Genomic DNA, 21,651 nt, shown 5'->3' on the forward strand with positions numbered 1-21,651 from the left:
GGCTTGTGAACTGTTGAGCAGACATAAGAGGGCACTAAGCATATATTACACTAATGAGCAAAGGTTGTAATTTCGTTCGCTTTTTCAGATGACAATGAGAAGTATTTAGCCCGCCTCAAATGCAGACACTGCCCCTTGTGTCTTCAAAGATGTTTTTGCAGTTGGCACAATTTTCAGGTGTGAATAATCAAGGGATCTGGCCACAGCTAGTCCCTATGGTTGGACACCGTGTAACAGCGACACACAGTGCAAAGGTGAGACAAGCTTCAATGCCGGAAAGAAAAAGGTGGCAACCACGGATGTGCAGCCTTAGTTTTGTTTTCAACCAGAGTGGGAAGCCAGGTTAAGCTGGTGATACCATTCGCTTCACTCCTCAGTTGAGAGAAACTGCATTGACCTCCCTAATGAAATTACCACGATGAGTGTCCCTCAATATTTCCACTTGGTACCGCTATGCCCCTCATGAGAAATGGGATGCCACTGTTTATTGTGTGGATCCTCATAAGAAACTCTAAACAGTTGCATCTCATCCCACTCTTCATTCGCATGTGTGGAGCCAGATGATGAACTCATTCCGCTCCTGCCATTAGTGATGGAATGCTGAAAACCAGGGGAGAGACATGCACCCCAAGTGTCACTCCTCATACCGCTCCCAGAATACACCAGAAGCCCAATGGAGGCCAATGCACTGTGTCTTGGCTCTAGTGGATCTCACTCCCTCCATACCAAATGGTCATGCAATGGCACAGCACACTCTTCTAGAATTGCCTGCCGTCACGTTGCTCAGAAGCACACAAGGACATTTTTGATTTTATGAATTTCAGATGATATGAGTATTTTTCGCTACCACGGGAGAGACATATCAAGTTTCTTTTGTAAAAAAAGCCTGCATGAAATAAATAAAAAGAATGACTTTAATTGCACTAAAAAATAATGATGAAAAAAGTCTATTCCATGCCTTCTTAATTGAAAAAAAAAAAAGACCATTAATTTGTTAAGCAGATACTGATTTCATTGAATTCGTATCAAGAAACTCCAGCTAGTTCTGTAAAATAGTGTGGATGCAATGTAGGCAATCTTTTATTTTCGCTTTGCTCGTTACCTTATCTGTGCAATCATGCAAATGTGCCCTTCATCCATTCATTTCCAATATTGTGAGCCCTATCAGGCTGCTAAAAGAACACTCGAACACCCAAGGAATGCAGACACACTTGCCTCTGAAGGTCTGCGACCGACCAACAATGCCGTCCTCAATGTCGACAACCTTCACGCGGCTTGGGTCGACGACCTCCACAACAAATGGCTTCCCCGAGATGGGCACTCCGTTGTGGAGCACCTCGATCCGGTACAGACCGACGTCCCGAGTGTGATACTCCGCACGGAAGATGTTGCCTTCCAGCTTGAGCACATTGGTTCGTACTTGGTGAGCTTCCGAGGGGCCTGCAGAAGAAAATAGATGGGCAAGTAATTAAGCTCGTTCTCATTCTTTCAACATTAGAATCTCTTGGGATTTGTGAATTCACCCTTACACTTTTGTTTAGCTCAGTTATTTATCAGAACAGACCTAAACTGTGCACCATTCAGATACAACTTCACAACCTAGGTGCCTAAATAACTATACTTGCAATATTTTTAAGCAGACCACACCATGATAGCTACAGTAGAAAATTTACAAAGCAGGACAGCTCAGTGGCTGTCTCGAAGGAAGTAAAAACAAAAAACGCGAAGTAGGGGAAGCCCTCACCAGTGACCCTGATGTCAACATCTCCTCCTGCCCCATTGGTGTCCACCTCGAAGCAGTTGGCCGAGCCAACCAGTCCCTGTTTGAGGCCATCACCACGGGCAATCACGGCCGAAGAACTGCTGGTCCTGGGAGGCGCTTTGGCTTCTGCGTCCCGTATGTCGATCTTGAACGGGTTGCCTGTGGGCAGAAAAAAGCGACACCCATGGCTGTGTGTACGCACCCTTCCACATTTACCACTCATGCAACACCTACTGTGCCCAATAACCACAGGCCTCGTTGGGAATACAGGATAACCAACTTGCAACATTAATAAAAGGCCAAGGAAAATTCCTTGCTATAACCAATACTGTTATAACCGGGCTTCAAAGAAAGTGATAATTTTCTCAGCATTTTGTGGTTTTTTTTCCCAGCATTGGACAAACTGACAGCGCAGCTGTATGGCTACGCGACCACAGAAGGCATGCACCAATTTCCACTGATCACATCCTGCGGGAAAACACTCCCCAAGTTGGAAGCCTCTGCATTACATCCTTGACTCTGCTTTCTATTTTTAAATGACTGAAAGGTTTGGATATTACTAAAGCGAAGCGCTGTTTTTGAACCTCTGTTATTAACAGCAGCTTAGAAAGTCCTGTTCATCCAATAATGACACAAGGATGAGGCTTTTTTTTAAATCTGATCCTCGCCCCTCTTATTTCCTTGGCCACCTGGCAGATGGAGATAAGGGGGAAGTTGTACAGTCTCGCTTCACGGCTAGTGTGGCTAGCAGGACAAATTTTTTGCATGTTGCAGGTGACCTCCAGAACTTCATTTGGGACTGGTGTAAACCATGTCATCCAAAAAACATGCAAGATGGCCACCACAAGTTCAGCCAGTAGCGTTTACAACAAGTTATACATTTCTATTTGCATAAAAACTAGTTCGAGCCACAAAAAGCTGAGCAAGCGGGCTCATGCACACATGCACGCACACACACCTGGAATGTCTTCTTCATTAAAGGTAATGTTCACATAATGCGGTGTCCTTTCTGTTGGGACGAAGGTGACCTCATAAATTCCGTGACTCTTCATGGCAAACTCTGCGCAAACAGAGGACTTCCGCGTTCGAACCACCAGCTCCAACGTGCCATTGCCAGCCTGCAATGCGTCAACTGTAAAGACCAGAAAAACGTAAACGGTTGAATTTTTCAAATACGGAAGCAGTGCTAAATTAAGCTGGAATATGACAGCACATACCTTGAAATGTGACAGGCTTGTTTACAACTCCAGGGTTAAGTCCCGTGACTCGAACTTTGCTGACATCGTAGACATTACATGTGTATGGGCTTCCAAGCACCGGTGCTCCATCCAGTATAACATTCACCTGATTAGGACCTGGAATGAAACAAACAAAAAAAAAAAAAAAAGAAATATTTACTACGCTCTAAAATGATTAGCATCCAGTCCACCTGCCAATCTGGAGACAACTAAATTCACCAAAAAATGAGCAAGATTTGATGTAAAGTGAGTGAATGTGAATAAACCCACAAAATACAATCAGTTAAGGCTGAACATGAGCAGCAAAAAAGAGAATGCTCCATAGCACAGCAAATGTATTTAAGAGCACCAATGAAATAGAACCACCCTAGAGCAAGGAAAATTTGCCCCAGGTTGACCAGTGAAATTTACAATGAGTGGCAGCATTTATCAACAGAATCTCTTTGCACAACTGCACCAGCAGGAATCTTTAAGTACTCTGCAGGGCTCGTGGAAAGTAAGACGCACTTACCAACTTCTGATGGATGAAATTCTGCTTCAAACGTTGTAGTCGATGTCCTCGTCACAGTCACAGGAACTTTTTTCCCCGAGGGGCCTGAAAGAACACAAAGAGCACAGCACACAGAATGTGGTCACAAGAGCTACAATCGCTGCTCTAAGAACGTGCAGTGCATAAAATTCTGAACCTTTCCCCAGTTTTCACCACCCACCTACAACGGTGACCTTGCAGTCTGTGTTCTCGGAGCCCTTGGAGTCTATGGTGAACTTGGCTGGCCGTGCAATGGAGGACGTGCGCAGGGACGCCCCGCTCACCACCGACTGCTGGCTGTCACTCACAGTCACGAAGAAGGGACTCCCTGAAATGACAGGGCAGCACACATCTTTAGCCTTCACCTCCACATCCAAAGCGTGAACAAATTTTGACCTCAGCCGTTTCCACATCCTTTGAAGTCCCAGAAAGGGCAGAGCCATAGGCCGAGCCACTGACCTGGCACTGGTTCACCGTTGAACTTGACGCTGAGGGTGTGGGTGAGTGGTTCACTGGGCTTGAAGTTGACCCGAAACTTGGCATTGCCCTCGGACTGCACGTAGTTGGGCACGTTGCGACCGCCCACCGACACAATGATCTCCAGGTTGCCAGCACCCGCTTGGCTGGCGTCAACTGGCGGAGACATCAAGAAGAGCAGAAACAACAGCACAAGTGTAAAGCTCAAAAGAGTAACAAACATTCTTTCAGTTCAGCACACAAATACCAGTACCGCAGCAGACACAAATTAATGTTGCCGTAAACAACGCAATAGAGCTCCTCATACGTCAAAAAACACATCCAGTTTCTTCACCTGTGTTAGCTGTACAATAAATGCACCCTGTGAAAGACGGCACCAAACTAGCAGATATGTCTGTACGAAATTGACATGTAGGATGTTGGGGACACTGAACCGCTTTGTTATGCAGGCATCTTTGCCCCACAAGTCTTCCTTGCGGGGGATTTCACAGCGCATGCTTTGAATGCGTCTGAGCCCATCATGTCCTTTATTCAACAGGTTATTTCATGGTGAGGGTCCTGAGCTGTACAGCAAAAAAATCCCGGGGCATCTTCATTAACGTGAAACCTTGGTAGGGGTGAAACATGCAGTGCAAAAGTGTATTCTTAGCGCCTTGGCATTTTTGCAACAAAGATGAAACCATTGGGCGGTATAAGTATACGGCTTAGCTACAAAAATTTCGTGTCTTTGAAGCCCGAAGAGTTCTAGCGCGAGGCGTAAACGAGTGTCCCGGTGTTTCTAGTGCGACGTGTAAACAAGTGTCTCAATGTTTTAGTACAGTGACTACATGAGCTGACGATTACGACAATGACATGAGACTCCGACCCTAAAAGGCTTTGCCCCTAAAATTGTGAAACTAATACCTTGGTGTCAATTGCCTCCCCATTAAGAAGAAACAAACTGCACAAGCATTTTTTTTTTGTGACCTTTTTGAGTTCCCCCAAATAGGCTAAATCAATTGATCCCTAAGAATTTCCCTCCAAAGAAACCACTTCCCTTGGTTCACGAACTACCATCACCTTCTATATTGTAAGTTTTTTTTTCTTTTTTCTTTATTTTTAAACCCTTCACATCACATGGCCAGACGCAGACTTTGCGTGAAATAAATGTGTCTCAATTAATCAATCAACCCTGGCATCAGGCCCTCCTCTTGTCTTTTCTCAGCCACTTTGCCGAATTGGCCTCCCATTTAGTGACTGGGAGGATTTTAGAATGTCTGCAGAGTCTCCTAAACCAAGCTAAGGGAGGCGCTCCAGGTTGTTGTAAAAGTTGTTGCCAGCTGCTTTGCAAGCATCACTGGCAGCCAGCTCCAAAACCACTGCAGATGAATGGCCCGGTTATGCATTATCAACAACTAGCTGGCCAGTCTCGATTTCTGCCTCGGAACTCTCAGGAATGAGCGGACCCTGTGGGCCAGCGTTGGCCACGGCAGGGGTAGTGCCCACTGCCCCTATGTGCCACCCACTTGTGAAGTAGACGGGCCGGCCGACGACGCCTGCGCCAATGTCCGACACGCGCACCTTGGAGGCATCGTACACCTTGCTCATGAGGGGGCTCCCTGGCAGGGGCTGGCCCGCCAGCTCCAGCTCCACCGTGTGGTCCCCTGGGAGGAGGGCAGGGGCAGGGCGCCAAGAGGAATGAGGGCGACGCCAACTCCTCTAGTTTGGCAGAGCAGCATTAAAAAAGGTAGCAGAATGGGATGGCAATTCTTTAATAAGGATATAGTAACAGCAGCAACACAACTTGACCAATACTCAGCCCTCATATTTCAGATGAAAAGATTGGCTCTAAGTTCTATTCGAAGTTCTATAAGTTCTAAGGTCCACTTGATTATGTCGTTGCTGAGTTTGTTTTATGCCACAGAAATGTTTTTACAATGGCAGGAAAATCTTTTTTTTTTTTTTTTTTTTTTGTATCAGCATCAGAAGCTTACTTGAGAAAATGTAAACTTCAGTTTTCACACTGACCATCGCAGAGTATTCACTTCTATTCAAAAATATCCACTTCAATTTGAAACTATTTGAACAAAATACTTATTTGCTCCAAAAGCAAAAATCACCATTTGCACAGGCCTGAAAAACATTCTGATTCAAAAGACTTGCCAACTTCTGCTGGGGTATACTCGACACGATAGCCACTGTGGTGGTTTCCTGTCACGTGAGCCTTTAGTGGGGCCTGGGTGGGACCTATAACAAGAGAGACGGAACACAATACCTTTGCACATGATGTATGCAACTAGTACAATTCATTTGTTCAGTAAACACATAACATCTAAATGTTAAGGCAAACAAACTGATCACACTTGGAAAAACGAAACTTTGTAATTCGCATTGCCTGGCAGGGGGGCTCAAGCACAAGCAGGCAGAGCTGTAAAGCTTCTGAATGAATAAGTTTTACGATAATAAAAAGCAAAGACTCATTCCAAGAGGCCACACTAACAAACTATAAAATAAAACAACGTAGGAGCTTCTTGTATTAGGTTTGGAATGAAGTAACATGACAGCTTCTTTTTTCTCCATAATTTTAGAGAAGACTAAGAATCTGAATATGCGCACAGTCCTGCATTAGTCATCCATCTCCTAAATGTTCCAATTTGTCCCAACATGGTGTCGTCACAATATTCCTTCTTGACAGGCAATGCGGGAGTGAGAAGTGGCTGTGCCAGCAGCCCCTTCGCACCGCATGCTGCCACCCTGTTCACGCTTTCACCAGCCCAGAAGGCCACTAAGAGCAGCCCGAGAACAACGAGACAAAAGGACATTCTCACCTCACTGGACGAACAACACGGAAGGGGTGGACAGAGAGAGGGAAGAGGGGGAGGGATGAAGCACGAGAGAACAAAGCTGCCCCCACAGGAGCCTCCGAAAAGCGACAGCCGATCGTCGTCCTCAGGCCCACCCTTCCCCAGTCTGGCCAGTGCGGTGGTGGCACGAGTAGTGTCGAGCAAGGTAAATACCAGCGGAGGAGGGGGAGGGGGATGCACAGAGAGGGAGAGGGTGAAACAGTGCGTACGCAGAGGAGAAGAAGGCCCAGGAATAATGGAGCAGCCGCCGGCGCTAGGATTGGCGGTGGGCAGAGTAAAGAAAAAGACAAGGGGGGGGGGGGGGGGGGGAAAGAAAGAAGAAAAAAAAAAGTTCAGCAAAGTTTTATGGGGAATATAAATGGATGAGAAGTTCCAAAGGCAAGGCGCAGCAAGAAAAGATAACCCAGAAAGCGGCTCCCATTACAAAGGCAGAGGGGAAGGGGAGGCGTCACACAAGAGCGCCCACCACACAATCAAGGGGAGGGAGGCTCGCAAGGTGGCCCTGGCAAGGTGACCAAGGAGCGTGTCGAAACGCTACAGCGATCCCATCCCTGTGCACACTCAGGCACGTTCCTCGGAACCCCCCAAGCAGAAACGGAACCCGGGAGGCAATCAGACTGCCAAATCACGCCTCCTTTTCAGCACTCGGAATTGTGACACTTTAGAGTGGCCCTTTCTTTCCCCCCCCTCCTTCCCCCCCCATCCTCCTCGAACGGTGTCTCGGCTGGACGTGGTTGTTTGTGTAGGATAATGACAGCAGCACAACTTAGCGTGTGCAACGGACCGTGACGGAGTGGAGTGTAATGCAGGCAGGTTGTGCAACCTTTTGACCGGCATGCCATTACGTGTGCCACGAGAGCACATGAATGATTCTTATCATTTCTCCCAAGCGTACGCGTGTCACGATGACCAGTACTTTTCGTGCACGAAAAGGTGTTCAGTACAAAACATTGTGGGGCTTACAGAAACATTATTCTTGATCAAGAATGAAAGAAGGTGGAAATGAAGAAACCAAATGTTTGAGGAAAAAATTTGGCTCTCGTTCCTAAGAACGATGTACGGCAGTCTTTATTGTGAGCTCTCCACTAATCTCTCTCATTAAAATGTCTTTTTTTACACTACAAGCATGACACTTCCAGCTTTAGATGTGCATGATACATTTTGAAAGCTGAAGCGCTACAGCTGATGCCACACCCCTGTTTCAATGTGACAATGCAAAAAAAAACAGTAAGACGTCCACCAAACGAGTGTATGCAGTTTTACTCATCCATTGAGCACTTACTACTCATATAAAAAAATTCCACACAGGATATCGTCAAAAATATGATTCGCCTTACACCGAGACACTTATGGTGAAATATTAAAAGATTCACAACCTAAGTTGTTTCCATCAGGCAAATGTTGTATATGCAGGAGACAATTCCCGGCCGTGACAATTCACACCACAAAGCTCATTTTCTGTCTTCAAGACCCAAAGTTTCCTGCCTTGTTCCACAGCCTACCTACCTCTACACTTTGGGCAAAGTTGCAAGTGAACTTCTTGCAGTTGTGTGCTTGCAGGCTGAATGAGATAGTGGGGCAGCCCCATAGCTGTGCTTACCCAGCACTGTTGCCGAGAGCTGGCCAATGTCCTGGCCATGGGTGTCGACAACAAACGCGGCTGGCCGGTTGATTGCCACCCGCTCAATGCCTTCGGCCACAATCTTGACCTTGGACAGATCCACCACCTGGCACTCGAAGGGGCTGCCTGTAACAACACAGTCGGGGCACGCTGATGGGCTCCTCCTCTAAGCCAGGCTCTCATATGCCACATTTTGAACTAAAGTTCTGGCCAGAGTATGAGTTCTCCTGAGTAGAACACTGCACTGCTAAACTCGCCTCTTGAATTACACGGGCTGTCGAGCAGGCAACAAAGAAAGCACACTGGGTCCTCTGCCAACTAGCAGTATCACTGTGCTGTGTTTGGCACACATTCTTTATCAGAGATGTGACTGAAGCCGTACTTCGCAATCAAAGATGGCACATGGGCAAACCCCCGTGCTACCAGCGCTGCTTTGAAACATACTTTAAGGGACTCTGAAACATGGCCGGAATACTGCAAATAAGTCACATCAAAAGACATGCACACATCTTGGGGGAAGGCATGTGCATGCTATATGAGAGTACTGCACTTTTGCAAGGTTGCGGTAGTGCACGCTAGGTCCGCGCATCATCTCCTTCAGCAGTGCATACACCAAAGCACTTCATGATCGTAGATTTTACACTCCATTTAATAGTCCTCAATAAGTTCGAAAGGACCGACTACGCAAACAGACTTGTCAACTACCATTCAGCGACTAAGCAGTCTGGGTGCAATGAAATGAATGGCCCCCAAAGGTATTGAGAATAGACATGGTAATTTAATCAGTAATTACACTTAGTTGCAGGTTCAAAAGCTAAAAACATGGTGCTCTTTCCAGACACTGGAAGTGAAGGGCTTTAAAAGCCATACAGAAGATAATGTGCGAGCACGCGACTTCAGTGATGAAGTTTTAGCCCAAATCTGTTGCATCCCTGCACCTATTTCCAGCAGCCTAGATATCTTACAGAGGCCACTAGAACCACAACTTAAGAGAATAATCTGGGGCATGCACTTTAAACATAAGGCTGAGAAGACGCATTCAAAATGCACCCTGTGGCCGGCGTTCTTCACCTGGCACAGCAACTTCTATCACACAGCTAATAATTGGAGTATACCCTGAACGCCTTTCAAGATTGGAAGCACCCAGAAGGACTAAAGGCTAGCAACAGGAAGGAAAAACAAACAAGGGTGCCTGGCCAGGTGTTTATGCCTTTGTTGTGCAGTTAACTTTTTTTCTCTACTAGTTGCACACATGTGCATTTTAAAATATGGAACAAAGACATGCACACTTCGTATACTTAATTATTTCCTGTTGCCCCGGCTACAGCCCACAACAGTGGCGGGAATAAGAAACAACTGAGCAAATTTATGCATACCTTACACACGAACCACGGGACAACAATATTTAAAGGACAACCAGACATACAATTCATGAGTTATTCATTTTAGGCTGGTTGTTGCATTCTGCCAAATGAGTGCGTAACAAGTTATGAGTCAGCTATGATTTCGAATGAACTGTATTCAAGTTGTCTGGAGGGGTAGGTCATTTTGCTACCATTGTAGACTGACTCGTACACTATGCATAAAATGGCACAATGTAAGCCATTCTGTTCTCACATATTATGCCAGGTGGCTACAAGCCCCCGTGCCACTTTGTGCCATCATACAATGTCACCATCAAAACCCAACTCATTTCCCAGCTTTCTGTAGCATCACCAGCTACAGCCCAGACATACAGTTCATCACATCGCCAGCTTTTCCCGCTTTTTTGCCCCGTTCGAACCCCCGTGGAGAGGAAGCCCCATTAGTATTTGCGGCCAGACCTGGGACGTGGTCTCCGTTGAAGCGGACGTCGATGACGTGTGGCCGCTCCTCGGCGGGTGTGAATGTGATGGCATACTGCGTGGGCGACTGCGCCTGTGGTGTGGTGGGCACGCGGCCGTTGTTGACCATCACCTCCAGGTTGCCCGGGCCAGCATGGGCTGTTTCCACTGCAAGACACCCACACCACTTACCAACCCTACATCTCCTTTCTCATGCAAAACCACAGAGCCATGTGCCAGCATTTGCGCATAGGCGAACTTCAGCTAGCAAGCATATAGCTGTGTTGTTGGAGCAAGTGGGATGGAATTGTAATTAAGGGGGGACACTGGTCTTAAACCTATCTTCCTTGTTTTTTTACCAACTGCAATGACACTTGACTCCCTGATGTAGTTTGCTGTGCTGATCTCAAATCTGCACTTATTTTGTTTCTGTGCCAATTAGTTTTTAATATAATTAACATTAATTAGTGATTTCTTGCGTAATTAGTAGAAAAAAAGCCTAACTAACTGAAAGTTGTTTTCTTCACACCAAAATGTACTAGAAAGCACAAGGAACACAATGTTAGGAGTACTTTTTTGATAAGGCCACAAGTAGTGATTTTATGGCAGTTTAAAGTTTGTTGTTCAAAACTTGGCACCATGAGGTCTGGTTCAGAGCGAAATAAAAAATTTTCGACGCATATAATAAAAATTCTGTTCCTACCATTGTGTGCTTTGCACATTCTGCTCCATGGCACAACAAAAATTATAGTTTTGTGTGCCCTGAGAGCTGAGATAGCTCTTCCGCAAGTTTGCAGACAGGCCAAAATTAGTGTTTTGAGAAAATGAAGAAAGAAACAGCAGACTCGTTTTCAGTGAGAACAACAACAAAATTGCAGTGTATTTACACTGGTATGGAGTCAGTAGCCACCAGGCACATAATCTGTTTGACTGGAGGCACCGGAGTGGCGCTTCTTGAAAGCTCGCTGCATGCCATCAGCTGACTTGTGCTTGCGTGCAGAGGCGGATCCTCGACGGCGGTCTTTTTCTGCCATACGCTTCGTGCTGGCAAGCCCAGGGTTCAGGTCAAGTTGCTTGAGAATGGAAGCCGAGGCTCTTTCGTTGCCTGCGTTAAACTTCAGCACCGCCTCAGCCACAGCAGCTTGCACAGTGAACAGCGACGCGTGCTTCTCCTTGGGTGCCAGGGCCCATATCATGGAGTGGAGGGACTCATTGGAGTTCTGCGTTTTGCCTTGCAGGCAGCGCTGCAGGAGCTTTTCGTCCGAAAGACGCTTGTACACAGGTAGAAGAGCCTCGCACACGTGAGGTGGCAGGTTGTATCTGTGTTTTGGAGTGGGCTCCCCCTTCGCCTTGGCAGCGTTCTGCCGGCACCACGAGTCCGGGCCTGGTGGGCAGAGGCTGTGGTTGGACACGGTGTCGTTTGAAGTGATGTGGTGGTAGGTGGCCATCACCGCTTTGTGCATGGCCCTGACGTCGCCACTGTGCGATTTCAATGCCCAGCCATAATAAGAACTGAGCTTAGTGACAAGGTCGCCAGTTAGCCGACCCTTGCCACCGAGCCTCTCAGATGCCGAGCCCGTACCTTTTGCAAGCAGGTTACGCAGGGTGGTGCCCATCCTCTTCTTCACATGATTGACACAGTCTTCCTTCTTGATTGGAATAAAACCATACACCTTGGCATCCACCAACGCCAAGTAGGTGCGGCTGTCGCCGTCTGACAGAATTGTGGTGTACCTTAGTTTGTGCAGCTGCAGTGACCTCTCAAAGAGGATGAGACCGGCCTCCACCTCCATCTCACCAGCCTTCTTTTCAGTGTTTTTTTGACAGACGTGATTGTCCTTCCAAGCTTGGTAAGCTGGGTCGCCTACCTTTGGCCCGCGCTCGCACCCAGCACAAAAGTTGCTCAGCACGACGAAGTCTAGAACTAATCCCGTAAAGAGTTCGATAACCACGCCGACGCCGATGTGAGACGAGTGGCCTCGCGTCATCCACGACCTGTCGTACGTAACACAAATGTTACCGGGGTTGTCCAGTTGCAGATCGTCGTAGAGCTTTCTCACTGAATGCGCACTTTCGGCCATCACGTTGTCGGCAGCGCGAGTCGCAGCGGGCGCAAGCTTCTCCTTCACGTAGCCTTGCCACGTTTTGGTGTGCAGCCCGCGGTGAGAAATGTTCATTGTAGCAAACACATCGTTCAGCGCGGTTTGGCGATTTCCCGTAGCCTGCATCGCTCGCGTGGTGAGAACGTTCACGATAAACGGATTAACTTTCTTATCGCTGTTCACGCGGGGAGAGCTCCACTCCGAGGCAACATCACCGCAGGTCGCACACGCGATAACCATCTTTACGGAAAGGCCGTACGCCCGCTCGCCGGTTCTAAATGTCACGCTGTCACCGCAAACGCTGCACTTTACAGCCGACAGCAACATGTTGACGCAGTCCAAACTCGCAATCACGAAGCTGCTCTCGTCAGGTGGGCCGGGAGGAGTGTCGTCGGCGCTCGTGAACAAGTTGGATTTCCGCTCAGTTGCAGGAGTTGAAGAAAGCGCTTTCAACTGTTCGTGTGCAACCACCTCTCTCTGCAGCAAATTTTCAGGTTGCAGCATCACTGTGTCGCGTCTCATACGGCCGCTTTCCAAAGCATTTCCGCTGACTGGTGGGGCCGTTAGACCTACGTCGTCGGCGGTGGCTTCCGCGCAGCTCGGCGCGGGTAGCGCGTCAGGCCCGGCGCTTTCCTCCGCTACTGCAGGACTCTTGTGGAAGTTGTACAAGAACCGCTTCGCTTTTTTCCCAAACTTGTGCCTCGTAGCAAACTTTAGCTGGGCCTTCGGCATGGCTCTTTGCTTGTGGTGCGAACACGATAAGCAAGATGGAGCCGCCTCGGATGCGCTCGCACTACCAGAGCAGACGATGCAAACCAGGCTCTGCCAATCAGGAGACGAGATTTGGTCACGTGCCTTCTCTCGGCGAATGGGATCGCTAGTTGCGGGGGTTTTTGGCGCCGTTTTGCTATTCGGACAATGTCTGCACGGGGGCAGTTGTGGCGCGAAAAAAAAGAAGAAAAGCCGCTCTTTCAAACGATACCGAGGTTGCCGCGATCAGGCATGCGGTACGACCGCCGCACAACGCGAAAGTAGGGCCGTTTTTGCATCGGCTTCAGCAAAAATTCAGCTCCCACGTGCGTTATAAATCAATATAACGTTTTAAATACTGGTTCACGAGACACAAAACTTCGCACATAGAGAGAATAATAGTTGCGGAATTCGAAAATCTTGTTTTCAAAAAATCGACTTTTTCGCGATTTTTTCGTCCCAAAGACCCGTGTCCCCCCTTAAGAGCACATGTCTGCAATCATGCTTAACACACAAGTGTGCTTTGTTTTATCAGCATGTACGAACAGCCACACAGAGCCAGGTGTAAAATCAAGCTTGAGCCCTTTGCGCTGTTTTTCACAGTTTAAAAAATGGTTCTTCGGAGCTGCCTCTGAGCGGGAAAAACTGGCTTTGCAGTTAACTTTCGCAACATATTTTGCCTTCCCCATTATTACTTCCCCCTTACTATAAACCTGGTTTTTCTCACAGGAAAACAAGTAGACATTATTTCATTAACAGATGAAAGGTGACCTTCAGCTCAGTACGATAGACTGAATGCGCCTGAGCTAAATACAGCCATTACAAGTGTCCAAACCATAGAAGCAAAAACTGCATGATAATCATGATATGCGACACGAGGTGACAGCACAGCTATGATAATAATTTGGCAATAGTAATGCCATAAAGCAGACACTTGCTCACGCCTGTTTGTAGGCCACCCATTTCATAGAATGAAAGTAAACACATGCCAGACCCTGCACCTCTTATAACCACTCGAGTCAGCCGTGTGAGCAAGCGCTCAAGGCCAGACGACATAAATGTCCAGCATGCCAGCATGCCAGCAGACCACATGGTCGTGCACGTTCCTCTATCGCCAACCCTCGCATGTCGTTTCCACAGGTGTTACTAAGACAGGAGGATGGCCCTCATTGAATCATCTGCTTTGGCAGGCATCACTGGCTTTGCTGCATTGCTGGCTTTGCGCAAACCCCATTATGTAGCTCTTCTTGAGAATGACATATTTGCCAATGACAACCTCATAACATTGCAGCTTTTTAGCCTCTGGTTCCCTTTGTTGTTCGCCTTTCTAACTGGCCATTTACCCTCCGTTTCGATCTTTATAGTACCACAATGAAAACAGTATACCTCAAGAAATAGGTAACAATAATTAGAGATGCCCACATCAATGTAAGTGGTTTAATTGAGCTAACATCTGACGCACTTTGGCTGTGAATGCCTTTCCCATTCATTGTGCTACTGGTGGCCACGCCCCTTCCTGCCAGGGGCACTCACCGAGGAATGTGACCGGCTTTCCAACAAATCCCCGAGGCACATCGTGAACCTTGATCTGGCGGGCATCAGACACCTTGCACAGGAACGGGCTGCCCGCGATCGAGGCCCCATTGTGGGATACGTGAATCTTGTGCTCTCCTGCAACAGGATCACACAGTCAACTGAACACTCCCTCTGCCCACCCTGTAAGCAAATAAAGAGTATCTATTTACAACAAGATGGCTCTCTGATCCAGGTGGGGAGGGGGAAATGAGATTTACGAAGAAAGGAAAAGAAACAAAATCATTTCACGCCACCTCGTTTCAAAATTCCCCAGAGGGAGACAAGCGCATCACGTAGTCTGAGGCTAGCAGCGCCTGAAAAATCATAATCCGAGGCTAGAAGTACTTGGCACAAGGGCACAAGCATACTCACACTGTGCATACAGAACAGCTAAGCACAGCTCTATGAGACCCGTATTCCCTCGAGCAGTGTCGAAGCTGCAAGGAGCCCTTTGCAGAGTTGCTGATGTAACCAGCACTCACCTGCCCGGGTGGGTGAAAACTCCACTCTGAGGTTCCTGTCTCCCGTATCCTTCAACGATGAAGGCACCAGGGAGGCGTTGGGACCTGCGCAGAGTTTGAACACCATTCAGGTCTGTGCAAGTGCCTTCTCCTATTAGCGACAAGTGCAGAAAGACTGACATCACACAATCACTGCATTCTTGCTCACCCTGACAAGAGCAGCTGAAGTGTTTCTGATATGTATTATCCTAGCCATACAATGCCATTATCACTAATGTGGCTAACCTGCCAATATTTACCTCCCTACCAAACTTCAGCACACTACAAATTAAGATTGCAGGCATCCTAAAATTATGTAGGAAATGCCCACACACGGGGATAGAAAGGCAAGCTACGACATACTCATGGTGGGCTGTGCGACAGCTGAGATATCCTGGGGTGCTGGCCGCACAGTTCAGCTGTGCAGGCAAGCCAAATCCGGTAAAACTGAGACTGAGTCACTAAATAGAAGGAAGTTCCTAGTGGAAGCCACCCTCTTAGAAAAAGAAGTGTTCATAGCATGTGTGCCTTTTCTTTAGTGTTCTCCAGCAAGTAAACACTGCTTCAATTTTTGTCACCAACTAGCAAAAGCAGAACATGCAGAACAGACAAAGGGACAGAATGCCTGGAAGAATCCTCTAGCATGTAACTGCCTAAGCAAAATAGGACATCTGGTCACCCTAAATCAAAGGCATTTAAATGTTAAATAGTATTCCCTGGAGAGCATTCCCTAACTGCAATGCTCTCCAGCGACAGAACCATTGATTACTGAGCGCAGGCTGGGGCTCAACGCCTTCCCCCTACCTTCCACTTGCACGGTGAGATGGTGGTCTTGGCCCGCAGCATTCTGGAGGACAAGGCTGACCGGCTTGTCCACCGAAGCTGCTGCCAGAGAGGAGACGTCCAGGGCAGAGATCTTGCCCCCGCTCTCCTGCACCCGCACCTTGAAGGGGCTCCCTGCAGCGTTGCAATCGCTTGTCAGCACTACCCTGGCATAGACTGCATGCCTACAGCTGATGCTGAACACGATCAATACCGAAGGGGGAAAAATTTAGCAAAAACTGAATCAACATCCACTGAAACAGCAAACATCTCGAAAACGTCACATCCAGCCCCATGGCTGGACTAAAAAATTCAGATCAATACTAAAATGGGAGAACTGTTGCAAATGTCGAGCAAGTGATTTAAGTTTCATTGGCCATGATTAACCTCGAACTGTTTTATATCTTATTTCCTTCTAATTGCCATACAACTAAATACGCTGGTAAAATGCCACCTTCAAAACAATAAAACAATTTTTTCATGTACAGCATACGGCTCAACATACCATGGGGCATGGCAAGTATAACAATGGCAAAGAGGTTATCTTAGTCACTTTTCACATTTCCTTTGAAATGATACAAAGAAGGCCACATTTTGCAGCTGAAGATCAAAGCCTATCTGACTACTAAGCTATTTGTAACAGGCATATTAATGCCAGAGCTACGGTCGCACATTGACGGCAATAGTACCTGGCACTGGCTCCTTGTTGAAGCTGATGCTAATGACATGATCAGATAGATCCCCAGGCACGAAGGACACGGCAAACTTGGCGCCACCCATAGGGTGGACCACAGTTGGGACGTCCCGGTTCCGAGATGTCACCGAAATGGCCAGGTTGCCCTCACCAGCACAGCCAACGTCAACTGCACGCCACAAACGAAGAAGGGGAGTCGTGTATTTTTTTCCTTCTGCAAAAGCTGTCGTAAAATGCACCGGGGATATCATGCCAAGGTGAACTTGTATTCATTGCACAGAACTGGCCTAGAAATTACAGGAAATCCCAAAGCTGACCTCGGCCTCCAGGCAAAGTTATCCTGCACACCCAAGCCTCCTCGAGTGAATTCTCAAATGTGCTGTTGGGGACCACGTGGGTCCCATGCCGGTTACACAGCGCCATAAAAGGCCAACTGCCCGGCACCACTGACACAAGGAAGCCGGCTTGGCGGCAAAGCTGCACAAGCGTGAATGCCTTCGTGCATGCGCAGCGCGCACTTCCCCATTGGCGATCACGGCGCATGGAGCGCCGGCCTCCTAGCGGCCGGCTTACCCGCCAACGCCCTCCGGCCCCCTCGGGAGACCTTCTCTCCAACCAATGTTACGACAAACAACAGGATCGCTCTGCTTGGGGCTTTTCTGCGCAGGCCTGGAACCGCACAGGTCGGACAAAGGAGCTGATGCTCCTTGACCCCGAGATGAGGCGAGTCTCACCACAGGGGACGGACAAAGTCGGCGGCTACGAACAGCTTGATGAGCTCGTGGGGACTCAGTCTCCCACCCAAGCTCAAGACAGCCTGTCCAGTGCGTGTTCCATATTATGACCAAGCAATGAAACACGGTGTGCCGACATCGTCTGGCTCTGAGCGCACCCACGGCACCTCCCGGTGAGTTGAATAAATCCTTGGCAGCGTACTCGCGACGCCACAGTGGGGATTGTGGCTCTGGTTCTCATGTTCTAGCTTGCTAGCCGGGTAATACGGTCCATTGGTAGCCCCAATTTACTCACATTCTGGCGCCCAAAAGCCTCCTAGCCCACAGCTTGTTAAAAGAGGTGTGACCAACACAAAGGCAGCGGCAGTATCGAGTTTTTCACACTGTATGCTCACCTGTGAACTGCACAGGTTTCCCCAGCGATCCCTGCGATACAGCGCTCACATCCACCTTGCGGGCATCGTACGCCTTGACCGTGGCCCCCGCCAGCAGCTTGCCTGCGTGCTCCGCCTGTACAGCATGGGGGCCTGTCGGACAGAAAGAGACCAGCCTCAACAACGAGGTGCGTGAAAAGAAAAAACGCAAACACTCACTGGCCCTTCAACACCAGCACTCAGCTAGGTGCTAATTACTGACTCTGAAAACTGAATACCGTGAGCGGACATATCACACACCTTTTTGATGAGTACCTTGCTTTCAGAATTAGCATGCAAAACAAGAAACCCTTGCAGGCTTACCAACTTCTTCTGGGACAAACTCCACATTGAGTCCTCCCCTTGAACTGCGGCTCACTTTGGCAGGAACCTTTTTGTCACTGGGAGCTGTTATGAAACACACACGTGCACACATTCAGGCATGGGAGGACACATGATAAGCACAAGGCTGAAAAGCTTTTATCTGCCACCCCCCCCCCCCCTTCCCCCCAGCTGATGCCCCACCCACCCTTCTCACCACTGTTTTCATCAAAGTCACTAAAAACCAGCAACAGAATCAGCTACCATAAGACCCCAGGAGAACGCCCACCTAAACACTGAACCACCACCTTTCACTGTGCAACTGGAAACTGTTCAAGACGCCTCGGAGGGGAAAAAAAACAAAGTCCAGATGTCTCCAGGAGCTGCATCCCCTTAAGTGCCAAAGCACCTCCAAACTGCCATGCCCGTTGTGCTCACAGTGCCCCCTGTTGTTGTGCACATGGCGAAAGGCGGCATGACATAGGTGACGTGAAGTACTAACACATTTCTTACACCTCCTTGCTCATGCCTGGCTTCGCCTTCCTTTTTTTTCCCCTATGTGCTTCAACACTCTAATCCTCACTACCGATTCATGGTTACTGGCTACCGTTAGATTCACCGGTCCCGCCCCTTTCACTGTGGCCACGTCCATCCGGAAAGGCTCTCGAAATGCCACTTGAAAGCTTGGGTATTTTGAAGGGTCCTCGCCATGGAGCCTCCCAGTACTTACAGACAATGGCCACCCGCAGCTGGCTTTCATCAGACACCCCCGAGACATGGAACCTGCTGGGATGGTTGACAGGCACCAGCTCCAGGGAGCCCAGGTCCACAGAGCACTGGTTGGCATCGGACACCTGCAGCACCACTGGGCAGCCTGGAGCCCAAAATGCAAAAGGAAAATGACGTGAAATTACAGGCATGCACCGAGAATGCTGAAAAGAGGGAAGGGCAATCTCATGTTCCCCATCCGCTTGCCTTGCCCAACTGATTACAACACAAATGGTCCCAACGATTGAAATCCCCTCAGCAGCCTGGCCAAGCGGGTACGGCACCGTACCTGGCACGTTCTCCCCGTTAAACTTGATGCTGACCACGTGAGGCACGGGCCGCAGTGGTTTGAAGCTGACCAGGCAGCGACCACTGTTGAGCACCTGCACCTGGTTGGGCACCTCGCCGTTGTTCACCGATATCTCCAGCTGCCCCTCGCCAGCCCTCGACGCATCCACTGCGGGAACGACGAGCCCCACCTTTCACAAACGGGACATAGGCACCAGGAAGACGCGTCTAGGCCTATCCACGCAAACAATGCGCTGTGGAAAAAATACAAGGCCGACCCACTCAAACTGCCTGCACTAAGCGAACTGGAGTACAGTGCACTTTTCCTTTCATCTCAGCATGCTGGCTCACAGCAGCTGAACTTGTTCGGATTCAATTCCCAGGCCCGGCAGGAAAGTTCTTTTGACACGACTTTTCTTGTGGGGAGTGTGAGCAGGCTGAAAGCGCATAGCTGGGAATGAAGATGGCACTGGGCTTCTGTGAGATGGCTTGGGATTAATTCTGGCTGTCACACAACTTCCTTTTGTGTGCCATTAAAGGAATGACGCTTATTGCGCACACAAGCTACTGAAATTCTCTTATTCTTTGTGGCTTCCAGAATGTGTATTTTATGTTTTAGAGGCAAAACGTGTAAATCCCAATGAATTATTATTCACCCGTGAAGCTTCCAAGCTGCCTACAAAATTTGTGTATTGAAAGTGGTTATGATTCTCAGAAACATTTCAACATGGGTTTAAGCGATAGAGCAGCCACACAACGTGGGCAGATGCAGAGTGCATATAAGTAGTGAACGCACAACAGACGAGTGAGTTACCCCACATAATTTTTCAATGACAGCAGCAGTTCCGAACATAATTTTTAATGAGAGAAGAATCTCAGGTCTGTTTTGCGCAAGCTGAAGTGAGTGAAAATTCCTACCAGCAGCACTGGCCAAGGGCTGAACAGAGCAAACTTGCCTTGGAACTGCGATGTCTGTCCCACCAGGCAGCTCTGTGGCACGTCACTGAGTGTGATGCACGAGGCATCGTAGGCCTTCGAGAGAAAAGGGCTGCCCCGAACCGGTTCTCCTCCAGCAAAGACTTCGATCTGGTAGGTGCCTGCAGCATCACAAGTGCACCCGTTACGGGCAGGAAACGAGTTGGCGCTGCACGGTCACAAACAGTAAATACCACAAATAACAAACAAATTTTTGCACCTTTTGGAATTCGAAGGAATAAGAACGTCCCATTGCTGGTGCAATCGGGCACAAATTGAGTTTTTGGTGAGAGAAACTGGTGAGGGCTGTATTCTTATCCACACCAAAGAGAGAAGGGCACCCAGCTGTGGTACGTTGTTAGCTGGTTGCCATGCTGATGGTACAATGACCGAAGATGGCAGCCAGCAAGCATGAAGAGCCCAGAGGCAGAAGCTGGGTAAAATTGAAGGACGTCCAGAGGAGACAAGGTGGGCAGGCCAGGCCCCACTGATAACTTTTACAATTTCCCACATTAAGGTTATCAGCTCTGGCACACTAAACGATAGAAATGCATTTTATGTAGCAGGCTCCAAGAACTTTTCTAGATATTTCCCATTTTCCAAACTTTTCCCTCTATTTTTACAACAACGCAATTCGATGAAAAGATAAATAGGCAGCATTTTATGGACGCAGTTCAGCTCATTAAATAAATTTTTTTATAGAGATGTAGTAAAGATAAAAGCACAACTTGTGTGCTCATGATGACCTATATATTTTGCTTGATTTCTTCTGTAACAGCATCAGCATCCATACTACTCAAATTGAAAGAAGTGGACTCAGGCTGGGCATGCAATGTGGCGAACTGACAACCAGTGAACCACCGGTCTAACAGAGCAGCCATCAAGAGACAGGAGTAGAAGTAGGGGAAAACAACTCAATGGAGGGATGCGTCACAAGAATTCGGGGTGATGAACATAGTCGTGTATCACAGGATAAGAGATTAGATATCTACAGGACAAGCCTTCCTCCTGCAGTGAACGCAAATAGGCTGATGATCCATGCCAACTGTGTACACACAGAATAGCCTGTTAGAAATTTTACATACCTTCCTAGTGCAACTTTTTGAAATTTTGCTGCTTTAAAAAGTGATGCACAGTAATTCTCCATAAAGGTACCAAGCTAGTTAATTGCCAAGTGATCTCATTTTGAAGCAAATTATCTTTGATCAGCTTCACAATCGTTAGAAGATGTGCCATCAACTAATCAATTGGAACGCTCGCTAAAGACGAAAGACAATCACGTCCACCCCCTACTAAACAAAGGCAAATCCACCCCCATCACCTCTATCCCTAGCTTCCTACTGCCCCCTTACCTCATTTCGCAGTGAAAATATTGTTACTCATTTTTTAAACTATTGCCTCGTTTTTACATTAAAT

General features: G+C 48.1%; 2 protein-coding genes across 2 annotated transcripts in view; both read right to left on the reverse strand.

The window, feature by feature from the left end:
• Jbug (filamin-type immunoglobulin domains fbug) overlaps nt 1-21,651 on the reverse strand; it is a 113,585-nt gene that overhangs the window by 26,424 nt on the left and 65,510 nt on the right. Inside the window, exons 19-38 of the mRNA XM_077700388.1 lie at nt 20,217-20,357; nt 19,262-19,429; nt 18,935-19,078; nt 18,208-18,291; nt 17,866-17,997; nt 16,732-16,905; nt 16,025-16,177; nt 15,203-15,286; nt 14,679-14,816; nt 10,294-10,461; nt 8,450-8,596; nt 6,149-6,232; nt 5,512-5,649; nt 3,989-4,162; nt 3,711-3,857; nt 3,512-3,595; nt 2,980-3,117; nt 2,721-2,894; nt 1,745-1,921; nt 1,216-1,440 (exon numbers count right to left, since the gene is read on the reverse strand). Of these exons, the coding sequence (XP_077556514.1) occupies nt 1,216-1,440; nt 1,745-1,921; nt 2,721-2,894; nt 2,980-3,117; nt 3,512-3,595; nt 3,711-3,857; nt 3,989-4,162; nt 5,512-5,649; nt 6,149-6,232; nt 8,450-8,596; nt 10,294-10,461; nt 14,679-14,816; nt 15,203-15,286; nt 16,025-16,177; nt 16,732-16,905; nt 17,866-17,997; nt 18,208-18,291; nt 18,935-19,078; nt 19,262-19,429; nt 20,217-20,357 (2,874 nt within the window). The remainder of the gene's footprint in view (nt 1-1,215; nt 1,441-1,744; nt 1,922-2,720; nt 2,895-2,979; nt 3,118-3,511; nt 3,596-3,710; nt 3,858-3,988; nt 4,163-5,511; nt 5,650-6,148; nt 6,233-8,449; nt 8,597-10,293; nt 10,462-14,678; nt 14,817-15,202; nt 15,287-16,024; nt 16,178-16,731; nt 16,906-17,865; nt 17,998-18,207; nt 18,292-18,934; nt 19,079-19,261; nt 19,430-20,216; nt 20,358-21,651) is intronic.
• LOC144170535 (uncharacterized) lies at nt 10,820-12,868 on the reverse strand. Its single transcript, XM_077700389.1, has one exon. It carries the CDS (start codon nt 12,720-12,722, stop codon nt 11,193-11,195), a length of 1,530 nt encoding a protein of 509 aa, XP_077556515.1. The 5' UTR covers nt 12,723-12,868; the 3' UTR covers nt 10,820-11,192.

Source organism: Haemaphysalis longicornis, unplaced genomic scaffold (assembly GCF_048455015.1).
Source record: "Haemaphysalis longicornis isolate Haplotype H1 unplaced genomic scaffold, Haemaphysalis longicornis Haplotype H1 scaffold_2, whole genome shotgun sequence".
Taxonomy (NCBI): Eukaryota; Metazoa; Arthropoda; class Arachnida; order Ixodida; family Ixodidae; genus Haemaphysalis; species Haemaphysalis longicornis.